The sequence below is a fragment of the Bos grunniens genome, chromosome 2, assembly GCF_055505025.1.
Source record: "Bos grunniens cultivar Pamir isolate PY7600 chromosome 2, Bosgru_T2T1.0, whole genome shotgun sequence".
Lineage (NCBI taxonomy): Eukaryota > Metazoa > Chordata > Mammalia > Artiodactyla > Bovidae > Bos > Bos grunniens.
The window spans coordinates 17,446,587-17,464,319 of NC_141166.1; the positions used below are offsets into that span (position 1 = coordinate 17,446,587).

General features: G+C 55.0%; 1 protein-coding gene and 1 long non-coding RNA gene across 3 annotated transcripts; one reads left to right on the top strand and one right to left on the bottom strand.

The window, feature by feature from the left end:
• Nucleotides 1-257: 257 nt before the first annotated feature.
• LOC147377679 (uncharacterized) lies at nucleotides 258-9,230 on the top strand. 2 transcript variants are annotated; one of them, XR_015140303.1, is made up of 2 exons: nucleotides 258-518; nucleotides 8,202-9,230. It is a non-coding gene; the product is annotated as an uncharacterized LOC147377679 (long non-coding RNA). The 2 variants fall into 2 exon arrangements; XR_015140302.1 differs by lacking the exon at nucleotides 258-518 and adding an exon at nucleotides 7,773-7,952.
• A 5,213-nt stretch (nucleotides 9,231-14,443) lies between these two features.
• Nucleotides 14,444-16,698, bottom strand: TEX44 (testis expressed 44). Its single transcript, XM_086335547.1, has one exon. It carries the CDS (start codon nucleotides 15,648-15,650, stop codon nucleotides 14,595-14,597), a length of 1,056 nt encoding a protein of 351 aa, XP_086191673.1. The 5' UTR covers nucleotides 15,651-16,698; the 3' UTR covers nucleotides 14,444-14,594.
• Nucleotides 16,699-17,733: the final 1,035 nt, after the last annotated feature.

Consider the following 17,733-nt stretch of genomic DNA (forward strand, 5'->3'; position numbering starts at 1 on the left):
CCTGGGAGTCTGGCTTCTCAGCAGGGCTTAGCAAAAAACTGTTTCTTACACATTTCCCGCCAACATGGCAGGGTAATAGCCGGGAAGCTCCGCCGGTTCGCAGACAAATGAAGGCGGCTCAGTGCAGAACCAGGCTGCAGACAGTCCCCACGGGGCACATGGAAACCGCGTGCCTGTCCTCACTCCCTCGAATACCACCCCCCGCCCCCGCATCTCCTATCTCTCCCCCTTTCCGCCTGCCGGTTTCCCCTTCCTTGGGGGAGTGGGACAGAGGAGTCCCCCACGCTCTGGCGCTTGCTGCCCGCGAGTGTGCCCATTTTCCCGTGGGGGCGGGCGCATTTCTGCTCGCGAGCTGTCAGCGCGCGCTAGGCACACACGGCGATCTCTCGCTGTGATGGGGCCGTTGGCGCGCGCTCGGGTGCCCCTCTGGGACGCCTGCTTCTGGGGAGAAATGTGAGCCCCCAACACAAGCTGGAGGCTCTGCAGACACTGCACCGGCCCGACCCTCGCTTCACAAGGTGCAGCCTGGGAGGGACTCGGGGCGCCAAGAGCGCGTAACGAAACGCAGGAGCGCTCAAGCCGGGTGACAGTCAACTAGGCGCACAAATACGGGCTCAGGGGCCGCAGGCCTTGGCGGCGGGGAAGGAACGGACGGTGCGGTGCGTCTGGGATCGCAGGGTCCCGTGGGGGCCGCCGCTCGGCCGGGGGCGGGAAGGCGGCTCCTCCATGCTCCAGTTGAGCCCTGGAAAAACCCCGGCGCGCGGGGGAGAGACGGGCCAGCTCGCAGGCACTGCCGCGGATGGCGGGAACAAAGACGGCCCGCGGCCGGATGCAGTCATGGAAAAACCCATCGGGGCGCCGGGGCGGGGGCGACAGGGGAGGGGCGGCGCGCGCCCGGCCGCCCCGCCACCCTCGCCGGCCCGCCCGGGCGGGGCTGCTCTCGGATCCCGCCCCGGGAGCGCTCCTCGCGGGCAGAGGGGGAGACCCGGGAAAACAGAGAATGCCGGGCGGGAAGGGGCGGCCTGGGAACCGAGAACCAGAAGTACCCTGCTTCTGGGGGCGGCGCGCATCCTGGCTCCGCCAGCATACCCTCGTGCTCTCGGCCGGGACGGGAGGGTGGCCGGCCTGGTGCGCGCCGGGTACACGCGGGCTGTACACGGCCACTGGGCAGCTGCGGCAGAGGGTGGTGGCCGGCCCCTAGGGGGCGCGCACAGACACCTCCCCACCACCCCCAGGCCAGGGCGCGGACGCGTGTGCGGCGGCTCACATGCCTCTGTACACACATGATCATATACACGCACGTGCTCCCCGACACGCGAGCTAACCCCAGCTCCCAGGACAGAGGGAAAGAAAGCGTCCTACCGAGCGGGGCGGATTAGATGCTTCTTTGGCGGCCCCCAGGGCAGGTGACAGAACCTCAGGAGCTAGAGGCAAGGACCTTAGAATCTTACGCCGCGGTTAGGGTCCCCCCTCCCCCCTACTTTACAGGTGTGTGCCAGGATCCCATCTCAGGGCTAGAGTTTCCCTCCCGTTCAGGATGCCGCCTGCCGGTCCTGGTCTTAGGAACCCGCCTGGAGACTTTACGCCTGGGAGGCGTAAAGACTTTTTTTCTCTTTAGAAAAGGAAAGTGTTGGCTGGAGTCGGGCTCAGTGACTTCTGAGGCCTTTCCAGTTAACGACTTATTATGAAGAAGGAACTGGACCCAGAGACCATAAAAGGAGTTGGTGGGAGCGGAGGAAAAAAAACCTTGGTGCCCGGTTTGGCCCCAGCCACAGGCTCAAACGTCCCCTTGTTTATTTGTGCTGCTGCCTGCAGTGGGGCGCCAGGGTGCAAACGTGAACCCATGGGGGTCCCTGGGGTGGGGAGGGGACGTGGAAGAGGACATGATTCTGGGGGGCCCAGAGCCAGATTCGGGAGAAGAGACTTCAGGTTCTGCCTGAGTGGGGAGGCTGCTAGGTTGGGGTGGCAGGTGGGGGTTCTTGAAACTCGGAGGGCAGGGAGCCCACCACCTCAAAAAGTTCAGGAACAGGGCTGTCTTTCTGAGGTCTGGCTGTTGGAATTGTGGGAATCCAGTTGTGCTGGGAGTTCCAGCCACCTCCCAGAATACAGAATACAGGCACAAAGTGACAGGACAGGGTCAGAGGAGCCGGCAGCCACTTGTGGTCTCCTTGGGAACTGAGGTTGGAATCAAATGACCCAGACCCGACCTCTCCCTAACTTCCTGGTTTGGGGGATCTGATCCGACATCTTTGGACCTCAGATTCCTCATCTGTAAAGTGGGAACAAGAGCTCCTCCGTAGGCTCCCTCCATCCTGCCTGCCTTCCTTTTCCACTTCTCAAAGCCCCTGGAGCTTGCTCACCAGGACTCCTTCCAAGGCCTAATTTCCTGAGAGCAGGTGGGGTCCAGTGGGACGTAGGTTGGGGAGCAGCGCCCCCTTGTGGGAAATATCGGGAGGGCTCGGTTATTCCAGGAGGACTCACGGGGGCTACTGCTTTTGGTGCCTGATCGGGGCTCTGGCAAGTTAGAGCTTCCATGGGCTGATCCTGGGGCTCCACTCAGGGAGGCTTTTTCATCTTGCTTCAGCTACCCCGTTGAGCAACCAGAGAGAATTCTGCTTCCCCGCAGCAGCCTCTGGTCTGCCTTCTCACAACCCCGCTTCTCCATTTTTAACAGGCTTCTCTCACTTCTGTCCCGGAGGAATCCATTTGGCATTTACACTGTGCTTTACAGCTTACACAGCACTTTGACACACATTACTCGTCCCTGAGGTGTGCTGTTTCTGGGTGGTGACGGCCCCAGATGGATAGAGGATCCTGGCTTGGGGCGTGGCTCCAGCACCAGAGGGCTGGTTTGGATCCTGCCTCCTCCATCCAGCTGTGTAACCAGGGCGACGCTCAAAACATTGAATAACCAGTAGGACAGGCAGCGACCAATCAGAACAGACCCTGCCCTAAACACCAGGTACAGCCAAAAGTGTGTACCTGCTGAAGATTCTAGAACAATCTCAGCCTCACCTCGGTTTCTCTATCTTCTGTAAGGACACAGTGATCCCACTTCATAGGGCTGTTGTGAAGGCTGAATTAGTTGGATAATAATAAAGGTGGAGAAACCAGTGTCTGGGACATAGAAAGCACCCACTAAGAGCTTTATTACTGGTCCCTTTTCTTCTCAGACTCTGTGACTCAGGGTGAGCAGCACTCTTAAGGGATAACACCTCCCTTCCCTGCAGTGAGCCCTCTATATACATCTGGGCTTGCCCCCTGGCTCACTTCCCACTTCCCACACTTCCTCTAGTTATTCTACTCATCAGAAGTGCTTCTCAAGCTTTCCCACATATCCAAATTTCTGGGAGACCTTATTACACCACAGATTCTGATTGACGAGGTCTGTGTGGGGCCTGGGATTCTACATTTCCTACAAGCTCCCAAGTGGTGCTGATGCTGGTCTGAGAAGCAAGACTCCCAGAGATCACTGCAGAAACAGAAGTGTCAGCAGATTGTGAGCCATAAATGTTCATTGAGCATGTACTCGGTGCAAGGCTTCCCTGGTGGCTCAGAAGGTAAAGAATCCGACTGCAGTGCGATCCCTGGGTAGGGAAGATCCCCTGGGTCAGGGAGAAGGGCAACCCACTCCAGTATTCTTGCCTGGAGAACTCCATGGACAGAGGCAGGCTGCAGTCCATGGGGTCTCAAAGAGTTGGACACGACCGAGTGACTCACACACACAGTCAGTGCAAGGCTGTGCAAGGATCCAAACAGTCCAAGGGCTGGGTTCCAACCTCAAGTGGCAAATTAGTTATCTCACACACATGGAGGTTAAAACCTAGCAATTGGGCCAAAGGGCTAACATGTGCCAAAGGGGGTGCATGTGGTGAATCCATTCTCCTCCCCGTAGCCAGAGTGATGCTTTAAACAAGTGATGCTCTTGGCTTTGGCCAAGATATTTTACTTTCTTCAGTTGAAGTGATCCCCAGAGAGGGCTGACAGCTGAGGGTCCTTCTGTCTGAAGCCTGTACTCCCAGCTCTGGGGTACCCTAAATCCTTCAGGCCTACAGGTGACCTGGATGGTGCAGCACAGCGCCCACGTTGGGGTACTCACCCTGGCAGGAGGGCAGGAATCAGAGAGCCTGGTGGAGGGGGCGGGCTGTGCAGGGAGTCCAGCAGAGGGGTTTGCCAGCCCTGATCCCAGGGTAGAGATGAACCAGATGGGCTGAGGCAGAAGTTCTCTCCCTTGGTTCCCTGAAGACAGAGTGGGATGAATCATGGGTGGGATGTAGACCACAGGCACGACCGCGACTTTTGTTCTTCTGTGTTGTAGTGTTAATCAGTGTCAACTTATCATCCATCACCTGCTACACTTCACATTTCATCATCTTAGGTAGATGACCCTCACATTTTTCCAAGAGCAAGTTTTGTTCAGCTCGAAATAGGGAATCAGACAATCAGCATTTGCAAGAATGAGCATTTCTGAAAGTGTTCTGTGGTTTGGGTCCTTTGCTAAGAAAGCACCAGGTTTACCCCTCCGCCCCCACATGTGATATCTTGTGAGCCTCTTTGAGGCCGCCCTAGATGTTCACATTGTGTTGACTGGATGGTGTGTACAGTGGTCCAGGAAGCAGCCAGCAGCAGCATGGGGAGAGGCCAGCAGAGGGACCTGAGAGAAGGAAGAGGCGGGCTGTGCCCAGGAAGGAGCCTTGCTTGGTGTCGGTGACACAGCAGCTAGGTTGGCCTCATGAGTCTGTACCCTGTGCAGTCCCATGGGGTTCCGGGCTTGGCTTAATGCTTCGCCATCCCTGTCTTGATGTCCTTTTTTAATTTCATTTTTGTTTTCTTTTTTGTTTGTTTTTGTTGTTGTTGTCTTGACATTCTCAATACTTTTTGAAGAAGGGACCTTGTATTTTTGCTTCACTTGGGCCCCATACATTATGTAGCTGGTTCTGCTTGCCAGCTCTGGTTCCTGGGCCCAGAGCCTGTTCTGCAGGGCCCATCTGGGAGAAGACAGGTTGGGGGAGGTGGGCCTGGTGGGGATCCTTGAACAGGTCTTTGTGTGAATCTGGGATCATGGAGCTTGCTCCACCCCGAGGGGAAGAGAGGATGAAGGCTGCAGGCTTTTCTCAATTGAGAACCAGGCCCAGGAAGCCAGCCCCCGAGGCTGGTCTTTCAGAGATGCCTGGTGCCTCCCGTCTTCCAAGCCCCCATCAGTGAGACTAAGAGACAGGAAGGGCCACAGGGATGGAGTAGAGGCCCCGCTTGGCTGGGACCGGCAGAGTGCCCCCTGGCTCCTGGGTTAACAACTGGCCAGGATGTGGGTGCTTGGCTCATTCTCTCTGGCCTGGGTTCAGATATCTGTGTCCCTGAGTCCAGCCTGGTCTGGCCCACTGGACAGCTCCCTGGAGACAGACTGTGAGAGGCTTGGGTGGTACTCTGTTTTGACAGGTGGCATACGGAGGAAGGAGCCTGAGAGGCCTGGACAGACTGTGTCACTTAAGTCCTGAGACCCAGTTAGGGGCTGAGTCCTGAGGGGACCCGCTCACCCCTCCCTTCCCCACCTCTCATCCCCACCTTCCTGGGCCTGGGCCAGCTCTCAGGCGCAAATTTAGGTCATGGCTTTGTCTTTGCACACCTGATGCTTTTTCTGCTCCTGTGGTGTCTTGTCCCTCCCCTTCTTCCACTCCAGGTTGGAACAATATCCTCTCTCAGGGGAACATCTGCAGTCCCATGGGAAGCGCGTGCAGAGCGCCCACTGTGTGCCAGTGAGGTGACAGTGAGCCTGGGCTGCTCCAAACAGGAGTGCGTTACTTCAAGGAGTTCACCCAGCCGAACATTTATAAATAGGATAAAGCCTGGCGGTCCCGGGGCCCCCCGAGTGGGGAGAAAACCTGGGCGACAGGGAGCAGAGTGGGGGCGTCCTGCTTTGGGCGCAGACCCCGCCCCGCCTGGGTCGCGGGTCTCCGAGAGCTGAAAAGGGCCTCTGTGTTCCGTCTTCTGCCTGCCCGCGGGCCAGGAGCGCATTTCCGCAGCTGCGCCAGACCCCGGAGGCTCCGCAGACCCTCGGGGGACAGACGCAAATAGTTCCCGGCCCAGCTGCCCAGCCAGTTACCTTGGGAACCAAACTCAATCGCCTGACGTCACTGGGCCGTTGCGTAGCAACCGGCAAAGACTCACCCTGCAGCTCTCCCCGCCTCCGCGGTGAGGTAGCCGTCGCCATGGAGACGGCGGGACTGGGCATGGAGCTGCCGGGCCTCCCTGTCCTCCTCGCCCCTCGCCTGCCTGGTCGCGCCCTCCGCTCCTCCCCGCGACGGAAGGGGACCAGCCCTAGCGGGGGAAACGGCGCCTCCTGGCCTCAGGGCGGCTGGCGAGGGCCCCGTGGTGGCCTAAAGTGCGTCCTGCAGCCAACTGGGATCCCTCTTCCAGAGAGGCCATTGTTCACCGTCACCCACCTGCCTGCCCCCTTTTCGGTTCCCAGCCTGGGATCCTGCTCTGGAGACGGAGCAGGTGGCAGCATGGGACATTTCCCCCCACACCCATCGCCCAGGACATCTCAGCAGTGTTTGGCTACCTGCCTTGTGGGAGGAGACACTGGGCCCTGCTCACGCCACTCTGCTCCCATCCTTGGTTCCCTCCTCCACCTTCCTCTGACGTCTGTGCTGTGACATTCACCCCCATGCCTGCCTGCCGGTGCTGGTTGCGGTTTGGCCAGGCCACCCCTGGGTAGGGGGGAGTGGGGAGGGTAGAGCCTACCTGACAGCTTGCCAAAATTTCTGTTGTGGGTGTTGTTCCGCGGTTGCCCCATCTCCATTTCACACCATAGCAGATTATACAATGCGGAATCCCCAAGCCCAGAACCTTCCAGGGGCCAGCAGCAATCCGCCACTATGCCCTGCCTCCCTCTCTGCCTTGACTTAACCGTCTTTGGCCAGGAATAATCCTAACCACCTCCTCTTGCTAGAGCACCTTGATTGTTTTGTCCAAGTTCAGAGCGCTGGAGGCCTACCGTGGCAGATGTTTTTCTTCATCGAAAACTGCATTTTGACAAGCACTTAATATTCCCTGGTGGCTCAAATGGTAAAGAATCTGCTTGCAATGCAGGAGACACAGGTTCAATCCCTGGGTTGGGAAGATCCTCTGCAGAAGGGAATGGCTACCCACTCCAGTATTCTTGTCTGGAGAATCCCATGGACAGAGGAGCCTGGCAGGTGGCAGTCCATAGGGTCGCAGAGTTGGACACGACTGAGCAACTAAAACACACCCAATAATATACAGGTGGTCAGAAACAAAACCAGGTGTTTTAGGCGAATCCTATTTTCTCATGAATATTTAGAATTCAGAGATCCAAAGGAAGAATTTTCAATCCATGGAGTTGCAAGGAGAACACTTCAGAATGCCTCAGCTCTTTCCAAACACATGGTTCAGAAACAGTCTGACTGTGGGCAGAGGATTCACAGACAAACTCTAGTGTTGTGGTGGGCATCTTCAGGGCGTAGAGCTGAGGACTGCGCTCTGGGTGGCTTTGTGTGAACATCTGACCTCATCTGGAGCCTCAGACTGGTTTTGTGGGAAAAGTGACTTTTATCTGCAGGGGAGCCTTCAGATGTGGGTGGAAAGGGAGGTCAGGGCTGTGCCACCTGCAGTGGGGAACCCCAGGTAGCCAGAAAAGGACAGTTTGCCTGGCTCCTGCTTTTCATCTCTGGGAGGGAGGGGCGTGGCTCAGGATGTCCAGAGCTGCCTGCTCAGAGAGGCACCAGGTCTGACCTTTCCACCATGTGATCCAGGCTGGGCCAACCAGAGTCCTTCCCCTTGGAATTTATCAGACTGGAGCAGGAAACAGACCTTTTCTCTTGGTCATGGAAGTGCAAGGCTGTGGACCTGGAGCCTCCAGGAGCCTCGTTCTCTGACATAAGCAGAAGCTTGGAGAAGAGTTGCCATGGGAGGTAGAGGACACAGCCATGGAGGTATCTGACAGCTTTGTGACCCGACAGCAGGCATCTCGAAAGTCAGTTCCTTCTCAGCCCTTTTCTGCCCAGCTTGTCAAATCTGTGGGTTTTTGTCACTTCTAATGAAGAGACTCCTGACCAGTATATAGACAGACAATGCAGAAAGCCCCAAGGAAGGAAGAAAACTAACATTTGTCACAGACCTATTGTTAAATGCTGTTCTTTTTCTAATGCATTCTTTTTTTTTTTTTAATTTTTTTATTGAAGGATAATTGGTTTACAGAATGAACTGTGGTGTTGGAGAAGACTCTCGAGAGTCCCTTGGATTGCAAGGAGATCCAACCAGTCCATCCTGAAGGAGATCAGTCCTGGGTGTTCAATGGAAGGACCGATGCTAAAGCTGAAACTCCAATACTTTGGCCATCTCATGCGAAGAGTTGACTCATTGGAAAAGACCCTGATGCTGGGAGGGATTGGGGGCAGGAGGAGAAGGGGACGACAGAGGATGAGATGGCTGGATGGCATCACTGACTCGATGGACATGAGTTTGAGTGAACCCCGGGAGTTGGTGATGAACAGGGAGGCCTGGTGTGCTGCAGTTCATGGGGTCACAAAGAGTCACACAACTGAGCGACTGAACTGAACTGAATGCATTCTTGATCACAGGCATTTTAGAGGTGAGGAAATGGAGGTTTGGCCCTCATCTAGCACCACAGTGCCCGTGAGGACTCCACAGGGAGGGCCAGTGCAGCATCTGTGGTTCCTGCCCATCCAGAGACCCGCCAGCCAAGCCCTCCTCTTGAGGCCACAGCGTTCCTCTGCCATCTCCCAGGACTGTCAGTGTCCTACCCTTAGCCACACCCTGGCTGGGCTCAGAGATTAGGGTGTTGTGTCCTACGGCTCTTGTTGCTGCTGCTGCTGCTGTTGCTTCAGTTGTGTCCGACTCTGTGCAGCCCCATAGAGGGCAGCCCACCAGGCTCCTACACCCATGGGATTTTCTAGGCAAGAGTACTGGAGTGGGTTGCCATTGCCTTCTCCCTCTGTGGCTCTTAGCTGAGCCTAAATGTTTCTTTAAACAAAACCTCTGCTTACCGGTCAATCTCTCAGAGGCAGAATACACACCCGAAAAGACTGCTGTTGATCTAGAGAAATGCTGGTAGCTGTCAGGTGTTAACCCTAATATATAAACAAGAAACTGAAGAGACACCGGCTTTGTTGGGGTGAACTTATAACTTTGTTGTATCTCAATTCTCAACACCAAAGAGTACCCCCCATACAACTGCCCTGTTGTTCTGACGACGGCTCATTCTTTTTCCGTTTATACACCACCTTCTGTCCCTACCAGCTGCCCCTGCCCAATAGTTCCATAGTTGTTTAGGGAATTCCCTGGCGATCCAGTAGTTAGCACTCGGCACTTTCACTGCCAGAGCCCAGGGTTTGATCCCTCGTTGAGGAACTAAGATCCTGTAAGCTTCGTGGTGCAGCCAAAAAAAAAAAAAGTTTAGTATTTATCCATCCAACACAGGGGTGCATGTGCCTGTGATAGGCTGGATCACCCGCATTTGCTAAGTGCTCCTGTCTCTTATGAATTGCTTCCTCTTGGCCTGTGAAATGGGGCCTTTCTCCAAGTCCCTGACTCTGGGCCTTTCCTTTCTCACTCCAGCCAGAGTTGGGGTGCACCCATGAGCCCCTGTGTTGGATTCCTCATTCCTGAGTGCCCCGCCCTGACTCTGCAGGTACAGTAGCACCTGGATGCCTGGGGGGTCCCACCTGCAGAGATGACGTGTTGCCAGGTGTATTTGCCAACACCACAGTTAATCACACTACAAAGGGAAAGGCCAGGAGCAGGCAGGGAAATTCCGTCCTCAGCACACAGCTCCATAGCACGCTTCTGTCCCAGTAAACACAGTGATCGTTAACACGTACATGGTACTCAACAGTGAGCCAGGCACATTTCCAAGCCCTTGCTTCATCTATTCCTCACAACAGCTTGATGTGGCAGGTGTATCATCATTTTACAGATGAGGAGACCGACACATGGGGGATGAAAGGAACGTAGCTAGGAAGAGGAGGAGCCAGGACTCAAGGTAGCCTGACCCCCAAAGTGAAAGTGAAAGTGAAGTCCCTCAGTTGCATCTGACTCTTTGCAACTCCATGGACAGTGGCCTACCACACTCCTGCGTCCATGGGATTTTGCAGGCAGGAGTACTGGAGTAGGTTGCCATTTCCTTTTCCAGAGGATCTTCCCGACTCAGGGATCGAACCCGGGTCTCCTGCAATGTAGGCAAAGCATGCTCTATATAACTCGGGTGGCTTTTTTTTTTTTTTTTAACTTCATGGGTGTGGAAGCTTTTATTTATTTTTAAAAAATTATTTGTAAGCAAATAATTTGCTTACAAATAATTTTTATAATAATTATTTATTTTGGTTGTGCTGGGTCTTCGTTGTTGCACAGGCTTCTCTCTAGTTGTGGTGAGTGGGTGCCACTCTCCAGCTGCAGTGTGCAGGCCTCTCATGGCAGCGGCTTCTCCTGCTGTGGAGCACAGGCTCTGGGGCTCGCAGGCTTCGGTAGTTGCAGCTCTCAGGCACTAGAGCACGGGCTCAGTAGGTGTGGTGCCCAGGCTTTAGTTGTGAGGCATGTGGAATCTTCTTGGACTAGGGACCAAACCCACGTCCCTTGCATCGCAAGTCAGATTCTTATCCACTGTAACCCCAGGGGAGTCTGAAACTCTGCTGGCTTTAACACACAAAATGGTGTTGGTCCAGCAGCCCTTGCTGTGAGGAACCTCCATTTCTGGACTGACCCAGCCCCAGAGGTGGACTTGAGGCCCACGCCAGGCAACGAGCTATTTCATTTCCCGTGGCCTCCGTGATTGGCTCAGTAGAGCATCGGAGCCGTGTCTTCCCCTGGGATTCTCCCGCCAGAGCCAGGGGGAACTAGAGCCTCTCTTTCCAGGAAGGCGTCTGAGCACTGGAGAATGGAGCCAGCACAGGAGGGGCCAAGCTGGAAAGACAGAGCCCTGAGGACACGGCTGAGGCCTGGGTGCAAACACTCCGGCACTTGGCAATTGTGCTAGTCGGCTAATCCTTGCCCCTAACCTGGGTCGAGCTCGGCCTCCATCTCTCGTTCGCCTTTGCAGTCTCAGGATCTGGCAGTGCCTGGCCTAAAGCAGTGCTTTGTTCTTGTTGCTTAGTTGGTAAGTTGGGTCTGACTCTGTGATCCCATGGACTATAGCCTCATGGACAGGCTCCTCTGTCCATGAGATTTCCCAGGGAAGAATACTGGAGTGGGTTGCCATTTCCTTCTCCAGGGCATCTTCCCGACTCAGGGATCGAACCTGAATTTTCTGCATTGGCAGGTGGATTCTTTACCACTGAACCTCCTGGGGAACAGAGTGGCACTTGCGTGCGTGCGTGATAAGTCACTTCAGTTGTGTCTGACTCTGTGAGACTTTATGGGCTGCAGCCTGCTAGACTTCTCTGTCCATGGAATTCTCAAGGCAAGAACACTAGAGTGGGTTGCTGTGCCCTCCGCCAGGGAATCTTCCTGACCCAGGGATCAAACTCGCATCTCTTAGGCCTACCTGCATTGGCAGGCGGGTTCCTTACCACTAGCACCACCTAGGAAGCCCAATAGTGGCCCTTGCTGCTGCTGCTGCTAAGTCCCTTCAGTCGTGTCCGACTCTGTGTGACACCATAGACAGCAGCCCACCAGGCTCCCCTGTCCCTGGGATTCTCCAGGCAAGAACACTGGAGTGGGTTGCCATTTCCTTCTCCAATGCATGAAAGTGAAAAGTGAAAGGGAAGTCGCTCAGTCGTGCCCGACTCTTAGCGACCCCATGGACTGCAGCCTACCAGGCTCCTCTGTCCATGGGATCCTCCAGGCAAGAACACTGGAGTGGGTTGCCATTTCCTTCTCCAATGCATGAAAGTGAAAAGTGAAAGGGAAGTCGCTCAGTCGTGCCCGACTCTTAGCGACCCCATGGACTGCAGCCTACCAGGCTCCTCTGTCCATGGGATTTTCCAGGCAAGAGTACTGGAGTGGGGTGCCATTGCCTTCGCTGTTTTAAAAATATTTGTTGAAAGCATTTGGGGTCCACCTGGCAGTTCTGTCTCCTCTGCTCTAGACTCTGGGCAGGTCGAGCTGCTGGGCCACCCTCCTCACTGAGCACCCACCATGCCTGCCTCTACTTTTGTCGTCCTTGCCTCTGTTGGGGACACATCCTTCTTCTCTTTAGGCCTGCCTCAGAGGGCCCCTGATCCTGGAATCTGAACTGACAACCCCCCTCCTCTGGATTCCTTGCTTTCACTCCATAGGGGCAGCTCACCTTCAGAAAGTGGTAGCTCCTTGAGGGAAGGGGTAGACACACCTGGTTTTATGCCCTTGGGGCCTGGCATCAGACTTATTCACAGGAAGCATGTGCTGGGGAGGGGTTGTAAGTGCACGCCTCTGGGGGTCAGGCCAGTGACGTCAGTCCTGATGTAAGGCAGGTGGTTCCCTCTAAAGTGGGCAGCTCGGCTGCAGGTTGCCCAGAAGAAAGACGGCCCCTAGGTTTCTCAAGAGAAGCAGAAGTCCATTAATAAGTATTTATTTATTTGGCTGCACCAGGCTTTAGCCATGGCACACAGGATCTTCAATCCTTGGTGCAGTATGCAAACTCTTAGTTGTGGCATGTGGGATCCAGTTCCCTGACTGGGGATCGAACCTGGGCCCCCTACATGGGGGAAGTGGATTCTCAGCCACTGGACCACCAGGGACGTCCTCAGTTTTTATTTAAAATCTCTTGGCTTGGACTTCCCTAGTGGGGCAGTGGATAAGAAATCCACCTGCCAGTGCAGGGGACTCGGGTTCGATTCCTGGTCTTGGAAGATTCCGTATGCCTCAGGGCAACTAAGCCCGAGCACCACAATCACTGAGCCGGTGCTCTAGAGCCCTCAAGTCACATCTACTGAATCTGTGCAACACAATTGCTGAAGCCTGGGTGCCGGAGAGCCGGTGCTTCACAACAACAGAAGCCACTGCAGTGAGAAACCGTCCCACCACAATGACGAGTAGCCCCCGCTTGCCACAACCAGAGAAAACCCGAGTGAAGGAATGAAGACCAGCGCAGCGGAAAATAAAATAAATTAAAAAGAAAAAAGAACTACTGTGAAGGGCAAACAATCCATCAGTGGGCTGGTTCCTGCCAAGGTTGTCTCCCATTTGGAGACTCTGCTGGGAATGAAGGGTGGGTGAATGAAGGACTCCATGGCCAGGGCTGTAGGGAAGGTGTGTGGGTTGTGACCCATGTAAGGCGCCCAGCCAAGGGCGAGAGTCGGGGCTGATGTCCAGCCAGATCACTCACCAAGTCACGTGGCCAGGTTGGCACTGTGTCCAGCCAGAGGGTGGTCTGGTGGCCTTCCAAAGTAGGTGGCTCCCTTGTCAAGGTGGACAGAATCACAGACAAGGGTCAAAACCACGTCAAGAGACATGGGTCTAAGGTGACCAACTTATCCTGGTTTGCCTGGGATTTCCTTGGTTTTAAATCTGAAAGTCTCACATCCCAGGAACCCCAGGCAAAGCAGGGTGGTTGGCCACCCTACCAGGATCCTTCTTCCCACTGTGTCCACCGTCTGCTGGAGGATAATTGTGGCAGCTGACACATGTGAACTCATTAAGTGCCAGACATCATGTGTTAGGACCTGCGTTGTTCTCCTTATGTCTTAGAATATCTTCATGGTATGGGTTTGCTGTTGGTTCTATGGAAGAGAATTGGAGGTTCAGGAGGGTGAACGGATTGGCCCACAGCCAGTAAGGGTGCTGGGATTTGAACCCACATTGGTCTTGCTCTGAGTTCTCAACCCCACTACCAGAGAGCCCGGCAAGCTGGCCTGAGCCTGCTAATCCAGGAAGCCCCAGAGAAGGGCCAGGTCTCACTTCCTCAGAAATGCACTTACCTGGTTAGAGGTCCAGACCAGATCAATTTTTGCAGTGGTAAAGAATCCGTCTGCCAGTGCAGGAGACCCAGGAGATGCGGGTGCCATCCCTGGGTTGGGAAGATCCCCTGGAGGAGGAAATGGCAACCCACCCCAGTATTGTCGCCTGGAAAATTCCATGGGCAGAGGAGCCTGGCAGGCTACAGTCCATGGGGTCGCAAAGAGTCAGACATGACTGAGCGACAGCGCCCACAGCTCCCCACACCTGGCCTCCCAGGCTTGCCCAGGCCCTTCTCTTTCTCTTTAATTTTAATTTTTAAAATTGTATTGGCAATGCCACGTGGCATGCAGGATCTTAGTTTCCAGGCTGGGGATTGAACCTGTGCCCCCTGCACTGGAAGGCTCAGAGTCTTAGCCACTGGGCCACTCGGGAAGTCCCAAGGCAGGTCTCTTTCCGCACTTTGGCTCCCAGCTCCTGAGTGGGACAAGCTAAGAAGCCCTCAGAAGGGCACTTTTCCATTTCCAGAACACCCTAGCCCCCTCCTGTCCCTCCACCCTGTGCCCACTGCACAGACAAGGGAGGAGGCCGGCGCTTGGAAAATAAACGCTGGCCAGTGATTTATTGCCCAGTGTGGGGAGAGCTGTCCAGAGCAGGGGTGGGCGAGACAGCAGGGCAGGAGTGTCCCTGGGGTCTTGGGAAGCTGCCGAACATGGGGTCCAGTCCCAGTAGGGGCTGGCGTGGGCCTAGTGTGGGGTGAGATGGCTGGTCAGGTAGTACATGGCCGAATGGATGCCCTCGATGGTCCTCTGCTCCACTGATTCCAGCACGTGGGTGACAGAGCGCAGGGCCAATCTGGTCCTCACCACCAGCCTGGAGGACAGGGCAGAGCTGGCTCTCCCCAGGATGCTGGAGACGGAGCGCAGGCTAGGCCCTGGGCTGTACAACAGGTCTGACACAGAGCCACGGCCGGTGGCCAGGAAGCCTGTGGCCAGGCCCATGGTGGCATCGGACCACACCAGGATATCTGCCAGGGAGCTGATGGACCCCTCGCCCCCGCCCAGCAAGCTGGTCATGGAGCGCATGTAGCTGTTCTCCTCGCCAGCAGTGGAGTCCAGGGGACCCGTCCCTGGGGCCGATGCTCCGGGGCCTGGCGAGGCAGGGGCTGACAGCGAAGCATCATGGTCAGGGTTCAAGGCTTCGGGACCCTCTGGCTTCTCCTCAACAGTTTCAGGGGTGTCAGCAGTCCCAGGGTCAAGCTGGTCCTTGGGGTCTGCGGTGCTCACGATGGGCTGAGCCTCCACATTTTGGGGGGACTGTGCCTCGGCACTTGGGGTGGCTGTTGCTGGCTCCTGCTCTCTGTCCGGGGTGGCCACTGCTTGTGGCGTTGCTTCCTCAACCAGGGAGTTAACTTGGAAAATCTGAGGATTCTGAGTCCCGCTGGAATCTTGCAGCAGCCCTTTCTGCACTAGGTTCTGGAAGCCCAGGGAATTTTTTAGGGCACCTGGGGCCGGGTCAGCAGGCAGGGCTGTGGCCTCCCTGGGCTCCTGGGCCTGCCCCTCGGCAGCTTCATGCTTATCTGCATCCCCGGACTCTGACGTGGTCCCCGAGGTGGCTGGTTCAATGGAGGCCTGATCTACATCCTGCCGTTCGGCTGATGTTACAGCATCAAGAGACACCAGGTCATCTGCGAGGAGGGGGACCTGACTTTGGGACCCCACTGCTGGGATGTCTGTAGACCTGCTGTCCCCATCTGAAGGGGTGCTGGTGGCTCTGGCCTCTCCCGAGGGCACGGTGGTCATCTAGGCCCTTTGTTACTTGTGCTGGTTGAGAGAGTGGCCATGGCCCTGCTGGGCTGAGCTCCCCAGATGGTGAGGTCACAGGGGACTGTCGAAGCTGGCGATGTCACAGGTACTTGCAGAGCAAGGGTCCTGTGCCTCTGGAGTGGCTGCCCTAGTGGGCTGAGTCTGTGGGGCTGTTTGTAGCCATGTTTGCAGATGTCTAAGGAGACTCAGGCAAGTGTCTTAGCAAAGCAGGAAGGTTGTATACAGGGGCAGGTGCCCACCAGGAATCAGGATCCTGTGGCTCTCATGAAAGGGTGGGATGCAGATGTCAATTTGTGATAAATGTCATAAGGGACCCCTCCCAGCACCTCTCTGCCCACACTGGTGACTCACTTGGCCAGTTCTTCTGCAGAGGCTCAGTTTTGCAGCAGTGGTGAGTCGGCACAAGGGAAGGGGAGGGGCTTGGGCAGCTCCCAGCCCTGACTGTCCGTCCTGGTTGTGGGGAGCTACAGACTTAAGGTTTGTGTCTCACCACAAAGTGTGTATGGTTGAAAGCTATAGTACTTGGAGGTGGAGACTTTGGGAACTGATTGGGTCATGAGGGTGGAGGCTTCATGACTGGGATTAGTGCCCTTATAAAAGGGACCACACAGACTCCCTGGCCCCCTTCTCCATGTGAAATGCAGCTAGAAAACAGCTATCTATGAACCAGGAAGCAGGCTTCACTGGACACTGAATCTGCAGCCCAAATGTGCTAATACAGGGGTTAACCCTGTGATGTGGAATAAACAATCTCCATTTTCTCCCTGCTTAGCTAGGCTGAGAGGGCAGAGAATAACAAAGGATCTGTAAACCCTCGAGTGTTCTCTGGAAATGTGTGGACCCAGATAAACCTATTCGAGCTTGTGCTCTTCATTAAGAAGGTGGCTGGAGTGAAGGTTCCAATCTGTTGTGTCTTGCTTCCCCTGGGGTTATCAGCTAATATTTAGTGACTGCTTATCATAAGCAGATATGTGACTTCCCTGGTGGCTCAGATGGTAAAGCGTCTGACTACAATGCAGGAAACCCAGGTTCGATCCCTGGGTTGGGAAGATCCTCTGGAGAAGGAAATGGCACCCCACTCCAGTACTCTTGCCTGGAAAATTCCATGGACGGAGGAGCATGGTAGGCTACAGTCCATGGGGTCGCAAAGAGTTGGACACGACTGAGTGACTTCACTTTCACTTTTATCCTGGAGAGAAGAAGGAGCTAAACATCTAATCCTTCCAACTACCCTGTCACCTCTAGGTAAGTGCCATCCATTATTATACCCATTCTATACAGGGGGAAGCTAAGGCTCAGAGGAAATAAGTGACTTATTCAAAGGCACATATCAATAAGCACTGAATCTGTGATTTGAACCCTGTCTGGTTTCAGAAGTCAAGTTCTCCAGCACTATTTTATACCCAGAAGAGATATTAAAATATTGAATGATCAGCATGGTAAGGATACTAGCTAATGCAGAGAAAGGCCTACCATAATCCAGCCACATCAGTAGGTAACAGTTGCTGTCACTTCTCCCAGCACCAGGCTCAAAAGTATTTCTTCTCCCCATGAATGCTCTGCGGCCATCTGAGAGGTCACAGGGCAAACCCAAGTTTTTTGCGGGTGAGATAACCTTATACTTTGTGAAGGAATGATTGAGAAGACTGGTAGTTGCTCACAAAAGCCTGAAGTCTAAGGGAAAGTTTCTGCACAGACAGAGTTCAGCGATGCCTTCAAGATTCGGCCTTCTCTCTCTCCTTCTCTCGGTTTCCCCTTTCTCACTGATGGCTAGATTTTTGGGAAGATTCCTCTGGCTGCAGGTTGCTAGCGCCTTCAGGCTAGTGCAGACATCCTGGTCCTTGGTAATTAACAGCAAACATCAGGCCCTGAGTACCATGGGCCTTCTATGAAGGAGTCAACACAGCCTGGGGACCAAACCCTGGTTGGTCAGGCCTGGAACGGGGCTTGGGGTCAGCCCCCCTGAAACACAAGGCCTGTAAGTGGAAATCAGGTTGGCCCCCAGAGGAAATGGGGTGCCATTACCAAAATAAGGCAAAATAGATGCTGGTCAAGAAAC

Bases quoted from the DNA above. Each gene is read 5' to 3' on its own strand.
- TEX44 (XM_086335547.1), bottom strand. From the start codon at position 15,650: ATGACCACCGTGCCCTCGGGAGAGGCCAGAGCCACCAGCACCCCTTCA.